The 16,537-nt window shown below is 38.0% G+C and overlaps 1 protein-coding gene and 1 long non-coding RNA gene across 2 annotated transcripts in view; one reads left to right on the top strand and one right to left on the bottom strand.

Moving 5' to 3' along the window:
* The window catches only part of LOC132111516 (EH domain-binding protein 1-like), a 126,187-nt gene extending 112,647 nt beyond the window's left edge, over positions 1 to 13,540 (top strand). The window contains exons 23-26 of the mRNA XM_059518889.1: positions 5,317 to 5,416; positions 6,371 to 6,444; positions 11,967 to 12,081; positions 12,429 to 13,540. Of these exons, the coding sequence (XP_059374872.1) occupies positions 5,317 to 5,416; positions 6,371 to 6,444; positions 11,967 to 12,081; positions 12,429 to 12,519 (380 nt within the window). The 3' untranslated portion in view covers positions 12,520 to 13,540. The remainder of the gene's footprint in view (positions 1 to 5,316; positions 5,417 to 6,370; positions 6,445 to 11,966; positions 12,082 to 12,428) is intronic.
* On the bottom strand, positions 9,400 to 16,411 carry LOC132111518 (uncharacterized). The gene is made up of 2 exons (XR_009424815.1): positions 14,884 to 16,411; positions 9,400 to 10,293 (listed from the first exon to the last, which is right to left on the bottom strand). It is a non-coding gene; the product is annotated as an uncharacterized LOC132111518 (long non-coding RNA).
* Between the last annotated feature and the right edge of the window lie 126 nt (positions 16,412 to 16,537).

Here is a 16,537-nt window from a genome sequence, read left to right on the forward strand (position 1 = left end):
GTTTTTATTTGCTAACTTTATCATAAATTGGCATTTGTAAAATACAAATGTGTAATATAAATGTTTTCTAGATATAGTATATTATATAGAATTGCCCAAAACCATTCAGTCCTTTAAAATAATATTGTTTTAGTGCAGGTATATACACGTCAACAAAAAATATTTATATAATTAATAAATTAAAATGTATTGCATTTATTTAGCAGAAAAAAAGTGTTTAACCACAATGCCATATTTGGGGGTTAAAAAGTCACTACGTACAGTACTATGGAAATATTTTGATTTATTTTAAACTGTAAACTGTATTGTCTGTGTAAACTATGAATTGTGGCTTTTTTAACTGTGATTCAGGGTTGGTTTTGTAAACTAAAGTTGAAACTAAAATTAAAACAAAATTGTTACTTAAAATAAACTTTTTAAAAAACTACTACAAATGACAAAAAACAACAGCAATTACAAAAACATATATATTCAAATAAATAAAATGGATAAAAAATTTTTTTAACTCATTCAAAATAATAATAAAAACTGTAATAGTATTTCAGTGCCGAAGCTCAGGCAATGACCTCCAGGATGCTGCTGCTAATCCGTCATTTCCTTACAATGTCACACAAGCTTAATATTACCATTTATTATTTTCTTGTTTCATTTGACTGTGCGTCGCTACAATGACCTGTCACTGCACACTTTATCCCTTCCGAACTGCACTATTTAAAAGTTGACTACAATAATCCAAGCCTGATTCCTAAATCCCGGTCCCCCTCTTTTTTCCCCTCCCTTCTACTCTGCGTTGTCATCAAATACAAAATTACGGGCACTGGCAGACATAAGAGTGGCTCCCCTGGTGGAGGGCCGGGGAGTTTTGGTAGGGGTGAGTGACAGGGCTGTCGTCAGCTTTGTTGTGGCGAGCGGATTTGTCTCTCTCACATGACCAGCATCACAGTCACATGGTGCCAAGCAATAGCAGGATGGAAAAAAGATCCGAGGCGCAAGTTCCCACATCAGACTCTTATTGAAGATCCGCCCTTTGTCACCCCCACCTCGTCCTCGTAATGGCTCTGTGCACACAGACAGACGCACACACCACTTGTTTTTGAAACAGATCCAGTCCTGGTTTCTGATTGGTCAGTACAGCATTCTGGTTATGCTGAAATTCACACTATAGTAACATATGTCATGAAACACCTGTTCACCATTTCATTACACTGTACCCATATTTTTATTGCATGTTCTAGCCAAGAGATGCCATTTCATAATGTTTTATTATTTATTTATATTTTTTGTAATATATAGTAATAAGCAATAAAACACTTTAAATCATGCTTTAATTGAATATAATCATGGCTGAAAAAGTTGCAAATACTTCACTGCTCTATATTCATAATATATGCTATGGCTTCTCATACCTTTTTTGTTTAATAACCTCATTTGACTAACTATTGAGTATAATTGTCTTAGTGTTTGACTTTTATCTAAAGGCCAACAATTAAATTGCACATTTGCATCTAATGGTGTGGCACTGTAATTCTCATCTTAAGATCTACATAAGTTGATCTTGAAGTCCTCACATTTGTAAAAAGAGTGAGCGTGTTTGTGTACAGATGCTAATTCTGTCGTTGATGCTGTCAGGTACAGACAGGTATCACAGGAGCATAGAATAGGTGCTGTGATTACATAAGCTTAAAGGATCTTTCATCTTTCCTCCTCTTTCATCCCTCTTCAAAGACATAATTAGTGTCACAAAAATGCTCAGAATACTGACATCGGAGTCATTCTTCCTGAACCCACTTAACCGGTTTACCCCACAGCCCAAACTACCAAACCCTATTGTGTCTGCTTTCCTTTGATACCTGCTGAGGTCAAATAAAGTTTTGAATTGAGATGGCTTCGCTTAGTCAGACAAAAACAACAAAACATGAAATCTTTTTGTCTCATGGCATTATTAGCTTTCTGCCATGGATCTACTCTACTTTTCAAATGTTTGGGGTCGGTAAGATTTTTTTTATTTGATCAAATATACAGTACAGACACTTATTATAATTTAAAACAAAATGTATTTGAATATATTTTAAAATGTATTCATTATTTCCTGTAATGGTAAAGCTGAATTTTTAGCAGTCATTACTTCTGTCCTCGGTGTCACATGATCCTTCAGAAATCATACTAATATTCTGGTTAGGTGCTCAAGAACAGTGTTGGGAAGGTTACTTTGGAAATGTAATAGGTTACAGATTACAAGTTACCTTGTTTAAAATGTAATAGTAGTGTAACTTTTTCAATTACTTTATTAAAGTAAAGTAACTAATTACTTTTGAGTACTTTTTGATTACTTTTATAAATTTGTGAAAATTAAAGAATAATAAATAAAAGCATATACATCAACTTAAATACAGTTATCTAATAAGCATGTGACGTATTCTGTGTACTAAACTCCTGAAACATTGGTGTTTTTTTGAAACTGCTGTCTCTGTATATGATGATAGTTTTCTCAAAATAAGTAAAATGCACATGAAGTGACACAGAGCAGTTCTAGAAATGATGTTTATGTGCTCGTGTACTCCTATATTGAGGCGGCAGAGGTTGAAAACACTGCAAGCTTCAGTAGGCCTATATATGTGTAGTAAATGAAACCATGTCTTTGCCATTAATTTACAGGAGGGGCGGACTGGGAAAACAATTCAGACTGGAAAATTCAAACTCATACAAACAAATTCATGGACAAAACTATTTTTTGTATGGACCTGACAAAAAAGGTTTAAATCTTTAATTTGGGGACATGCTAAATAATTAAAAGTTCTCTCCTGAACTGCACCTTCACTTCCATTTTTCTCTTCAGTCTCTTTATTTTGACCTGTTATCCATCTCTCTCGTGACTTTAATACTCAAGATTGAACAAAACTATACTTTACAATACAGTACACGAGTCATGTTTTTCCCTTACAAAAAATAACCATGCTTTTATTAGCCTATATAAAAGTAAAATAACATTTTTTTTTTTGCAAATGGATTTGTATTTATTTTTAAATAAATACACTTGTAAAATAATTTTACATTTTTGGTTACCACAGTTAACCAATTGTAACCATTTTCTCTGGATTTATAGTTAAATATTAAAATGTTAATTTTCGTAAGGGTTGTGTTGTTGTCTGTCGTAGCTCCCCCTAAACCTATTTAAAAAATCGGATTTTTTTTTCAGCTAAATTCCTACTGTAACATTACAACAGATAATAATGATGTCCTTTATATAGTATTTTGAGTGATGACTGATGAGCAACGTGCTGCTGCTTGATTAATTAAATAAAAAAACAAAGACAAAAAAGCATCTTTACAGATGAAACTGACCTGAAACCCTGAACAGGAGTTCTGCTTCTCTGCTCCAGCTGTGCGCTTCTACAGTCCACTCTATTCTCTCTCTCTCGCATTGATTACTCTGATCCAAACCGTTTGGCGGAGGCGCGCGGAGAGCGCGCGAGTCACAACTAACACTTCATGACTTATTAGAGATTTAATTATCAAATGGCGGATTCGCAAATGATCGCTTTAGTACATTCGGCAGGCAATTATACAATAATGATATTAAATAGTGGGGCAAAATCGGCTGCCAGGACTACGGGAATTGTCCCGGTTCTCCCGGTGTCCAGTCCGCGCCTGATTTCCACAGACACGCAGAATGTGCAAGTCATATATTGCATTTTTGGGGCTTTATATTCACAGACACTAGTCCATGTCATGTTTGATTCACGTGTACTGACCTACTTTTGATTTAGTCATCCAAAATGTGGCATATTCCGTCCGCGTTAGGCATTCCGTTTTTATGACTGGATTCTACGAACCAGACTGTATTTCCGCATCCGGGAAATTATTAGGGCGGTATGTCTCAGAATCGTCAGTGCAATTTGGGAAAGAAATCAGTTAAATCTGTATGTGGATGTGTGTAAATATTCAAATGTAATCCCCTTTGTAATCGTTAAAAATTTCATAAGTAACTGTAATTTAATTACTCATTTTTTCTTAGTAACTGTAACTAATTACAGTTACAATAATTTTGTAATTAAATTACGTAACGCCGTTACATGTAACTAGTTACTCCCCAACACTGCTCAAGAAGCATTTATATTATCAATGTTGAAAACAGTTGTGCTGCTTAATATTTTTGTGGAAAACATGATACATACTTTGTATAGAAAGTTCAAAAGAATAGCGCTTTTTTTAAGTATTAATAATAAAACAAATCTTACTGATCCCAAACTTTCAAACATTAGAGTAAATTGCACTCCAGATATACAGATACATATACACTCACTCATGAGTCACTGAATTTGAACAGTTGATTTTTACCATGGAAATTAAATCGAGTAATTTAGTTGAGCTGTCACACATCCGGCCTTTGAGCAATGGGCGGGCCCCTACCTGCCCAGTCTACACACCTAGTCTACACACTCCTACTATGTAGGTTTGGCATCCGCACATGTAGGCCTCGGGCACAAAACATGTGCTTTTGGATGTACATCAGATCTAAAGCTCTGAGGCTTTACGAAGTCCCTGAATTGAGGCTTTAATCCCAGTCATGGAGGAAAGTAACCAGCCTGCATTAATCCTGCTGTAATCCAGAAGCATCTCTGTTTTACTGACGATGGAGGTACCTTGTGAAGTGTCTAGTATGTAGGTAGTGAACACACTTTTGGATGGCTTCCTAAAATGCATGTCAGTCTGCGATGTTGAGAAAAGATTGTCAGATAATCTTGTTTGATGGACTTTATACTCATTGGAGGTGTGAGAAAAGTGCTTAATTTATCTGTGTAAGAGAAAGCAAGTCAAAAGTCTGTGTGTGTGTGTTTATGTGTTTCTCTCTGTTAAGGTGTCTGTTTGAAGAACTGGGTAAGATTTTGGAAATTAAATTGTTTTATCGAGGTTTAACTGGCAGGATCTTGAATGGTTGGCTAATTATTATCTGCAGACAAATAGCATGTCTGGGTAAATAGTGGGAATTTTTGACTATAAACAAAAATATTTTGTGATTTAATGTCATGATTTACATTTTTTAGAATGCAGAAGGAAATGGTCAATTTTTTTAATTCTGTACTTTTATTTTATTTTGTTATTTTATAGCAAGATATGTTTAGATATTTATTTTATTTTAAGGTGTTTTTTTTGTTTGTTTTTTTATATGCAGGCCTAGCACCCACTAATGGCCCACTGTGGGTCCCCAGACCTAATTTTAAAAACCTTAATATCACAGCAATGTTTTTTTAATATGAAAAGAATGTTATAATAAAGTTTTACATGCTAAGGTGTTCTGTTTATGTGTGTCTTCAGGGAATAATAAGGAAGAGGAAGAGTCCATGATGCAGGAATGGTTTACGCTGGTCAACAAGAAGAACGCTCTGATCCGCCGACAGAACCAGCTCTCTCTGCTGTGAGTTCATGTTTACCCTTTCTCTCTTTCTCCAACCCTTACCAATGGAAACGGTGGTCTATGAGCACACGTATCTATAATATGTTGAGACCCACACTTTAAATGATTTTTCCCAGGAGACCTGAGCCCAGTCAAGAGGTCGGCCCCTCATTCACTCGCACCCCTCCTATAGCGGCCCTCCACCGTAAAGCGGACAAAACGGCAAATCAGTACGGACGTGTCTGCAATAATGTGATTTCAAAGACTGTATTATTCCAACCATTATGAGAATTGGATTGACCCAAAAAAAAAAAAAATGACTTCATTCATCTAAAAGAGGAAGCCATTATTATGACAATAACCCACATATTTACCCTTTTTTAACTGCTTTGACAGTTGTTTTTTTGCCTCAAAAGATGATAATGTTCATTTTTTAAACCTTTCATCCTTTTCTTTATAAGAGAGAGTGAGACGTACAGAAATCTGGGCAGCTGTTCATTCTGCATAAAGAGAGAGCGAGAGAGAGGAGAAGAAAGAGACACGAGTTTCAAAGCTCTCACAAATGACAGATTGAAGTATTCTAATCACATTATATCACTGGAAAAGGGCTTTTTAAGTGCTCAATTAAAAGGGCCTTGATAATTTCTCTTTATGTCATTTCTTTTTAGTCACTGAACAGGCTGTGAAGGACAAATTCTATTAGGGATGGAGTTAGCTCATTTCCAATACATTTGAAAGTGGCGAAATTTAATTTGCTGCGTGATACTCCGCCCGCCCGCCCGCTTTCCCTCCCCACCACCGTTTCAGCGCTCTCTGCCCCCATCTGTTCCTGTTTGTGTATCGCTTATTTGCAGTAGATTAATGTGAGGTAGGGAAGGTGTTGGTGAGTTCACGAATCAATGTTTATTAAAGGTTTCTTTAAGTGTTTAATGATTTAGTAATTAACATATTGATGAACTTTTACAACTTGCCCAGGGAGAAGGAACACGATCTGGAGAGACGCTTTGAGCTGCTGAACCGAGAATTAAGGGCAATGCTGGCTATTGAAGGTAAGAGGGACTGAAAGAGGGATTTGGGGGTGAATTTGTGAGGTGCTCTGTGAAAGGCAAAGATCCTCTCCTGCTTAATTAAACCTGCTCTTTGACACCTCAGACGAGGCTTCACCCACCTTGCCATGATTTGATAGCACTGCCCATTGTTATAGCTCCCTTTAGTAATGTAGATCTTACAAATTCACCCTTGGATTGGACACAATATATATGATTTACTTTCAAAACCGCAAGTATTACAGTCAAAAGTGCAGATGTCACTTCCACGTCAATATTAAATCTCTGTGATGTGCCTCGGGGTGTCAAAGAACGCACTAGCCTTTATAAGATTTTTGAGTGTGTGTTATACAGACAGGTAAGGAAAGTAAAAAATAAAGCCTATTGTGCGGTATCAAAGTTGTCTGGTTAAGTTTAATCCCTTTGACTGTGTCCTCTTTCACAAAATGAACCTTTTACAATCAATGCAAATTGATTTTCCAATTCGATGGTGACCCTCTCACCCCTTGGCTAGCCATGGTAAATTCTTTCTGCACCTGATAAGCTAGCTGATCCATCATAAATCAATTCTAATTAGTTCGGAGAGGTTGACAGTGGACATGAATAGCCAAGCAGAGAGCAGATCTCCCCATATTGTGATGCTGCCATTCGCCACACGATTTCTCACCTCCAGGGCTTCACCGTGTCAGATCAACATGGTTCATCTCAATATTTTGACATGCTTCTGTCTTGTTTCTGAAAGATTGCTGTGAGCCCCCATGATACTAAACATCAAATGCTGATCCCGATAACAAGAATTAAAGCTAATAACATTCAGATGTTGAAGTGCCTCAGCCTTGTGTCCACTTATCAGTGAACATGGAGTGAGTTCCAAATATTGGTCTGGATGTACAAGGGTGATGGGGTCCGTCCACGGCAGTGGTAATTCAGGCCCTGCTGCTTGTAACAACCCTATCAGTCCACACACTGCTACCTGTTGAATTATCACTCGCAGTTATTTTCTCTCTCTCTCTCTCTCTCTCTCTCTCTCTCTCTCTCTCTCTCTCTCTCTCCCTCTCCCATGAGGCTCAGCACTTGGCATTCAGAGTCAGGGTGTTTCTGAAGCGAGTCAGAGATAGTTCTGAGCTGCTGGTGAGGAGGTTTGTGCATCAGTTTCTTATTTGGAGCCCCAACGGGCTCTCACGCCCAGCCAATGCAGACAGGTAATTGCTGATTTGCTTGGTCAGCTGATGACATTGGAAGTGTAGCGGCTGAGGCGTTCACACAGCGCGCACACACACTCTTTCTCTCATATCAGTGCACACTCTCTTGCTGATAAAGAAAAATACTCACCCTCCTCGACCCCACGACTGTGCAGAAGAGAATATACAGTCACTGTGACCTGGAGATGAGTAACATTAAAGCCTCGTATAGATGTCATGGAGAGATTTGAGTAACATTTAAAGCATTTTACATATCTTTTTTTATATATATAAAATGTCAACAGCTATTTGATTTCTCCATTCTAAGTGTACTAAATGTTTTGTTTTCATGATGACTGCTAAAATAAGTGTACAGCAACTGAGATGTTTTAAATTTACATTTGAGTATAAAGTACAATTAAAAGGAGTGCATAACACATTTTTTAACTAGAAAGGCAAAGTTTATCTAGACAAACTTAAATTTTTAGTTCAGCAAAGCCTTATTTTATTTATTTTTAAGGTTTGATTGATTGATTGATTATCCCTTCCCTGACTAGCATGACGTATGGAACAACCTTTGTCAGTTGAAATTTTAAATAAATATTAATATTGTAGATATCATTACTCACCGACTTAAATTCAGGTACACTTGTTGCCTGTTGCATTACACACTATTAGATCTGAAGCCCGTGGACACCAGAAAGGGAAAGAAAATATTTTCAAAATTATAAAGGCAGGTTGAAAAGAGAGGAAGGATTCGGTTTAAGTTGTAGAGCAGACAGGGTGAGTGTTAATGTCAGCTAAACGATAACCCCTTCAGTCTGTGCTCCGCTGTGGGGAGGCAAAGAAAAGTGGCGAGGCCTTCCACAATATGCCATGACTCCTATTTCTCTGCTTCTAAATTGATCCTTTTTGCCCTTTTTATCTGCCTGCCATGCACACACGCTTTCTCTCAAATTCATCTTTTTTCCCCCTCCCCTCTCCCTATTTCTTTCTTTCCTCAAATGCGGTGCACTCCGGGGCGTTATATTTGAAAGTGGACGTTCTTTTTTGCCGAGGGATTTCTGCATAGGTCCCCCAGTTTTGTTGTTACGGTTTTATATGATAAGCTTTTTTATATGTTTAAAATCAATATGTAATCCTGTGCAAGGGCTTATCCCCCTACAACCCCATTTGTAAATCTATTTGAGCTTTGTTACATGTCTGGGCTGCCGTATTCCTCAGATTGATTGGGTGCAGTGTGAGAATCCTATCAAATGGCCGGCTTTGATGATGTTGCAAACTCTTTCAAGATTGCTAGTTGACTGGAACTGGAGATAAGGCGAGACGACACTTTCTCATTCTGCACTATTCACTGAAATCTGTATTCATTTCCATTTAGTTGTCGCTTTCTGCATTTGACTTTCAATGTATATTACTGGACCTAATAGATGATTGTATTTGTGTAGTCGGTTGTGTTTGCTGCATTTAGAAATGACATCAGAATCTTTTTATTTATTTTTAGTATTTTTAGATTTATTTATTTTTTCTTAAATCATTTGGATTTAAGTGAGAATTGTCTGTAGTTGGCAGTAGTTGATATCATAAATGATATCCTGTATCATTTTCCTTAAATGGTTTACAGGTTGTTTTTTCTCAGCATTTTAACTTTGCTTAATTGAATTTTTCCCTATTTCTCAAAAACCAAATTAGTTACATCACTTATATGCATGCACAAAAACACAAGATGCAGATTAGTTATTCAAATATTTAAACAAAGACATTGTGTATTTGGTTTGTTTTTGATAGTCACTTTATTTGTATCAGATATAACAGATGGGAGATGTGGTTTGGGAATAGCGTGGTAAGAATCCAGAGACTGTTGTCCCGTCATCCTCCTTGTCATGGTTTTCCATGTTGGTCTTTGTCTCATTCCCAGCTGGCTTCTATCCAGCTTCATCTTATGCCGGAGCTCCCAGCCTGCCCAGTACTCGCCCAAATCTGCTGTAATAAGATCATGCATTATTTCCTGGATTCCTCCAACAACTACTTACTTTCTGTTATTTCCTCAGAAAAAAGTTCTAACAAAAAAAAAAAACTCCATACTGTCCAAAAGTTTGCTTCATGTGTCCGTACACTAAAGCGAGCAGAACATGCATGTAAAGTTTGTGTTTAGTGATATTTCAGCAGAACTCTCAGAAGAAGCTCTGCTGAGCAGGTTGCACTCTTGAATAAATTTTGCTGTGGAGGAGGGTCATGGGGATTGGAACCAGCGCATTCTTCTGTGGGTTGTGAGTGCTCACATGGTTACCATTGGTGTGCATTGTTAGGGTTATCTGAATAAGCACCAACCATGTGAGTTTTAACGTGATTGCCCAGGGCAATGAGAGAGAGAGAAAGAGGGGAGTAATCCAAAAAGGATTGACCCCCCCCCCCCCACCACCACCATCTCTAAACAGGCTTCATCCATCGCTTCTTTGAGGAAAATAGAGAAGAAGAAGGCAGCAGCAACTTCCGTTAGTTTTTTATGGCGTGCTCCAATCGCTCGTTTACTCTGCCGTGTCCCTCTGCGTCCATATTCATTGTTTACCTTCTTAATGAGGGGGGCGGTGCCACTCCTGCTTGATTGACAGCTGCATGCGGCCTCTGCCGGAGGTGAAGGGGAGGATCTGTGGCTTTTTGGCTGAGAATGCTAAAGGGAAACAGGAGGAAAAGAGTTGAGGAGCTTTTTTTCTCTCTCTCTACCTCTTAGGAACATGCAGGAAAAGTTTTTGTTGGTCGTAGCCTACCCTCCAGGCAGGTCTTTGTGAAGTAGGCATTGTTGTTTTTGACAGAGGGGTAGCAGAAACGACAGAGCGAATTAAAAGGAGAGTTGTGAAAGACAGAGAACGTATGGAGAGCGATGCAGGATAAACAGTCTGGCCTGTAGGATGTTAAATGCGGTCAGCACTGTGGGCATGCAGGAAACGACAGGCCTGTGTTGCGTTGCTAGTATAACAGAAAATTTAATTTCATATTTGTTTGTTTTTCACTAAATTGCTTACAAATTCTGCCTTTTTCGTTTCCCTTCCTGCAGCTTTCTGCAAATTTGTTAAAGCTGAGACAAATCCTCTCAAATATTTAGCATTAGCCTATCTGAACACCAAAGACTTTCATTCAGCTGCTGGGGGCCAAATAACTTTCAAATATTGGAACTGTGTTCATTTTGTCAATGTGCTGTACTTCAAAGGCAAAGAGGTTAAACGAGAGCAAGGAGCAGGCCTTTTAGAACCAACGACACTCTCAGCACCACACTGCCACAGAAATATTTAATCTTAGTGAAATACGCTTATTTTAGGGATAGACTTTTCAGAAGGTCGAATGGGCATTTCTGTCCAAAATTAGTCTCCCTAAAACAAGAGAAGCTGATTTTGTGTGTTTTCGTGAGTCTATGTGCATGTGGGAGCGCTAGTAAAGCAGTGTAAAGACACTAGTACAGTCTGTTCTTACATTGGGCTCAAGAATAGGTCCGGTAAGATAACTTCCTCTTGGCTGTGAGCGGGGCCCTAATCTGCACTGGTATCAGTAAGGCCTGATCTCGTCTGCCTGGCTGATATTTCAGACCCTTTGTTGGCAGAAGGACAGGAGCAGGTTACCTCACAGAGACCTTCGCTATAGTCACACACCTTTTAATCTTTGGATTTATGTCATTTGGATTCATGAAACCACATATGGACTTAAACATTTAAGTCATTTTTTCCAGATAATGGAGCTGTGATTAAGTGAAAAAAAATCAGAATTCTGTTGTATTTATATGTGATTCAATCTTAGAAATGGCATCAGCGTGTCTCTTCGGAGGCATCTGAAAGCAGTTAGTGTACTGTCCTCGCATTCACTTGTGTTATTAGATCCTTTCTGTGTGAATTCCACCATGTAGCTGCTCTTCATACATACGCAGATTTCGCACCCGTGGGTGCCCTGGTACAACTTCACAATAAACTCAACAACATTACGGGGCTACATTTTCTTTTTCTGAATATTTGATCCTAGGATTGTGATGTCTTAGTCGCTAAGCCAGTATATGATGTCTGTCTTTAAAGGGATAGTTCTACCAACAATGACAATTCTGTCATCATTTCCTCACCGTCATGCCATTCCAAAGTTGTATGACTTTTTTGTGGAACACAAAATACGATATTTTGAAAGTCAACGGGTTTCATTGGATGGATGCAAAAAAACAACTCATAAAATTTCATATATTTCTGATACTTATGCTGGTTTGGAATGACATGAGGGTGAATAAATGATGAAAGAACTGTCATTTTCGGATCAACTATTCCCTTAAGTCTTGTTTCCTGGATTCCATGTTTCATTTCCATCTTCCAGACTGGCAGAAGACGGAGGCGCAAAAACGCAGAGAGCAGCTGTTGCTGGATGAGCTGGTCATACTGGTCAACAAACGTGATGCACTGGTTCGAGACCTAGATGCCCAGGAGAAAGAGTAAGTCCTCCTGTTGCAAGGCACTGTGGGATTGTCAGAGCCATGATTAGTCCTCCAGGCCTAATGTGGTTCAGAGAGGATTTTAAAGGCCAAAGTTTGCAGTCACCCACGTTCTCTTTGCCACCAAGCATGTTAAGGTGGTATGTGGGGGGGGGGCCTTGTGAATATTTCAAGAGCCAAAATGACTCTGACGCTGTTCAGACACAGTACACGTCATAGGTGGTGGAGGTGCAGGTGGCATTCACCTGTGTCAGTGTCCATGACCTTTGATCCTGTGTGTCCTGTGTGTCGTGTGTCGTGTGTGTGTGTGTGTGTGTGTGTGTGTGTGTGTGTGTGTGTGTCGGCAGGGCTGAGGAGGAAGACGAACACCTGGAGAGAACCCTGGAACAGAACAAAGGCAAGATGGCAAAGAAAGAGGAGAAGTGTGTTCTTCAGTGACGGTCATATCTCAAGTCAAAAAAGGAGCAAGATGACGTGTACACTACAAAGTCTTGAAATGTATTTAGTCAGCATACACTTTATTATTGTTGTTTTAAATCTTCATATGTCGATGTGTTTGTTATCACTAAGGGCTTGAGAACTGCTGAATGCCCTGGGATGCATCCTCTTTTATTAATACCCAAGAGATTTATTATTTCACATATACAAATACAAAAACTTTATTATTATTAGGTTTGGTTTGTTGGATTTCACAAACAAGGTACTTAAGGAACTAATATTTGAGGAGGTAAGTTTCTAACTAAATGGTTAAATCCATTATAATTCTTGATTAATCTGAACACTAACGCATTCAAAGCCTTCCGAATGTGTTTCTCTTTCTTACTGGAAATTATAACTCAAGGTTTCGGTACAGCATTTAAACTGGGCACATTTTCTGTTTGTGAATAGGATTGGGTTTCAAAATCATATCACATTTCAGTTTTAAGAAAATCTTTCAACATTCTCCTCTAACAAGAACTGAAATGTTTTAATTACTCAACTTTATACGTGTAGAATATTTGAGAAGGGGGACTCAAATGTTTAAGAAAATATTATGTGTTTTTTTTTTGTTTAATAAGTTTACCAAACATTTCACAAACACCTGCTTTAGTGAGAAGAGTGAAATATTGAAAGTGCACATAGAAAAATAAACGGTCATGTTGTACATTTCATTTCAATGTTGGAGGCTTAAATCTTGGAGAAGAAAAAAACTTTTTTTTTTCAGAAGCAGTCACGATTAGTGTAATTTATTACTGTTTGCTTTTATTACTGATTAAGACGTTTTTAAAGTAACCATCTTCACAATCCTGTACATTTGCTTAAGGACTTTAATATTTATTGTAGAGTTATATAGGGAGGCTTTTCTTGTCCGCATATTTACGTTTCAGGTTTATTGTATGAGCATCACCGGTTTATTTATTCCACTGTAATATAAATATCACTGTTCAATAAAATCCAAATGTTTCATAATCGAATCAAAGAGCAGTTCGTGTGGTTTTGGGTGTTGCTGAAGGATCTAGCCTTGATTTTCTATAGAAAATTGTCATCTTTATTTAGCTGATAGTGAATAAACTTCGAATATAATTTTTAAAACGCATTTATTTCATTCTGTCGTTTATGCAATTCAGTTTTTATTTAAATAGTTAATCACTTTAATCGATGTTTTTCCTCAACTTCTGACTCTACTGACGTTTCAGACAATCGTTTCGTTTACTAAAACTTTATGAAGTCCCACTTTGACGAAACACAACGAACGTTCTTTTTTTATTCAATTAATACAACCATTTACAGGCACTCAAGTGGGACTGCGAAAATCCCTCTGCGTTTTACGGTTATTTCGAAATGAATGTTTGCGTTTTGTTTTGTTTGAGGTCGTTCCTTAGAGGGAGATTAAGGCAGAATCACTCTGTCCAGAGCATCTGTTTTCCCTCAGACACTTCACTCTCAGCCAAACAGCCTTCACCGCAGCCTCGCATCCTCCGTTTAACGAGCAAAATAAGTTCTGACAGCTGACGTCCTCCCTTAATCCTTCTTTCTTAATGCTATCACATTAATTTGTCCAACTGTACCTCCATTTGTTTTTGTTTTTATTATTTTGCAGTTATAACAGATGACTGTAATCTTCTGAATAGTAGACACTTATTGGCACTCACAAACCATTACACGGCGGCCGTAAGAACGTTTGTTTGTTGTCTTTACTAATCGGAGAGTTTGAGCCTGTGAATCGCTTGAAACGCATGTCATAATTGTATGCATTAGAACTGCGGTGGGCTCCGTGTAATCCCGATGAGACGGCAGCGTGGTCTTCATATCTAAATGACCGCTTTGAACTGTTTTGCTGTCCATTCAGATGCCTAAATTAATACAAGATGTGTTTTTATACATCTGATTTGTCCCAGTAAAACGTGAGATGGAATATTAGCCTATTATTATTTTGAAAACGATAACTTTGTAGGCCTATTGCACGTTTCATGAGTAGCCTATCTGTTCAAAGCGATTAAACTTTTTTTTCTCTAAAAATACAATTAATAAAATATATATATTCGATTTCATGATGAAAATATTGCATGCATTTGGGCTTTCTTACATTATATTAGAACTCATTTTATGTTATGTTTCAGCTACGCAACTATAAGAAAGTTTAGAAAGCCTATACATCTATGCATTTCACTAACACAAACACGTATAAAGATTTTAATATATATATATATATATATATATATATATATATATATTTGTATATATAAACACATGATCTGGGTCGTTCTATTTCACACATTCACATGCAGTAGCATTGTTAAAATGCACAATTAATTCCCTTACCTGATCGTTGATCATTGTTTTCAGGCTCAAACCGACAGTATATGTTTAGAGGGGAACAAAAATATTTTTAAAAGCTTTTAAAATAGATATTCTTATAAAAAAAAGGAGCTCTCCAAAACGGTGTAGCAATAAGTAGAGCATCTCAGCGCGAGGAGAGATGCGCGCGTCCCAGAGCGCGTTCTGTGGATCCGGCTGCTTTGAAGTCCTCGGCCTGACTTCAGGTGTTGTGCTGTAGGACTTCACGAACCCCCTCGACCGCCGAAAATCCTTCTCTCGTCCGAAAATACACCGGTGGAATCGGTACCGAGCCTTCTGTACGAGCTTCAATATCGTTTTTTATGCATCGTCGTTTTAATAAGGACCGACAACATCGCCGACCCACTCCCATCCTGCCGGCTAAAGAAACCAAACTTTTCCCCCTCCTCTTCTCGCCTCCTCTAATCCCGAGATTTACGAGCTCAGCATTTAGAAAATTCGGCTGCAATTTGGGATTAGACAAAATACTCTTATTACAAAAGCTTCTTGCAACCTGATAACTTGATAGCCTACTTGTTCTGGCTTTATCACGGGGTCTCAGCAACATCAGGGCCAAGAGAAAAAATAGCAAACGGACAAAACGCAGGAATTTTATATATTTCTATTGAATGGATTTGAGGATCACATTTTGTTATTATTATTCGTGTAAATAGTTTAAGAACAGGTGGAATCGGCCTTTCTGGGGGGCCTGGGACCAACACTTGTGATTTTAAACAGGCAGTATAAACATTAATAAACATATATATGCGCATTCTGTCACCGTACTTCTAAGCAGTCCTAGACCTATCCAATAACTTTCTCTTTAGTTTTGTCGCGTCTATTGACGGCTAGCAGCGGCATCTCTGTTACTTCCAAGAGCAGGCTACTTTTGTCGATGACTTTGTTGATCTATTGAAGAACGCGTAAAGCCGCCTGGTCTTTGATTGGATGCCCCATATAGTAAAAATGTAATTTCGTTCCTCCGGCGGTCACTTGCTTTGAACATTAGGTCGCTTTCAGCTCAGGCCTCAATTAGAATGAGTTGATTTTGTGAGATTAACAAAAGGACCGAGCCGAGCCTTATTAAGATCTTCTGAGCCTTTCAGAAACAGTTAAGGAAACACCGCGCCCTCCGTGATATTCTGTTACCGTATTTTATTGGCATTTCTTTGGGAAAGTGAGGCTTGAAAGGTGCTTTCTGTAATTCTCAGAGGCTCAGACTCTCTCTGTGTGCTGATTTCGTGTTTTTTTCTGGAAGGGTCGAGTTTTTCTTCACTCCCTTTCACGTTTGCTCTCCGTCTGCCTATTAAACTTTACGCACACTATTCTGAAATGTAGGCCTAATTCTAAATGGGGATTAGCCACTCATTAATATTCATGAGACGGGGTTACAATAAAAATGAAAATAGATAAAGTGGATAAATTCAACTTTTTTGCCTCATTTTTACACCGCTTTAAATCGATGGACAATACGAATCGATCGCTTTAGGGAGTCTTAAATTCTGTATCAAGGAAGTTTTTGCGTGATGTCGGACATTTCAGTAAAGGCATTGAAGTCCTTTACTGCTTAGATTTTGAATAGGCGTAGCTTTAATTATAATACACTGTTTTATCCACGTTGATACATTTTGCATTTAGA

Source organism: Carassius carassius, chromosome 31 (assembly GCF_963082965.1).
Source record: "Carassius carassius chromosome 31, fCarCar2.1, whole genome shotgun sequence".
Taxonomy (NCBI): domain Eukaryota; kingdom Metazoa; phylum Chordata; class Actinopteri; order Cypriniformes; family Cyprinidae; genus Carassius; species Carassius carassius.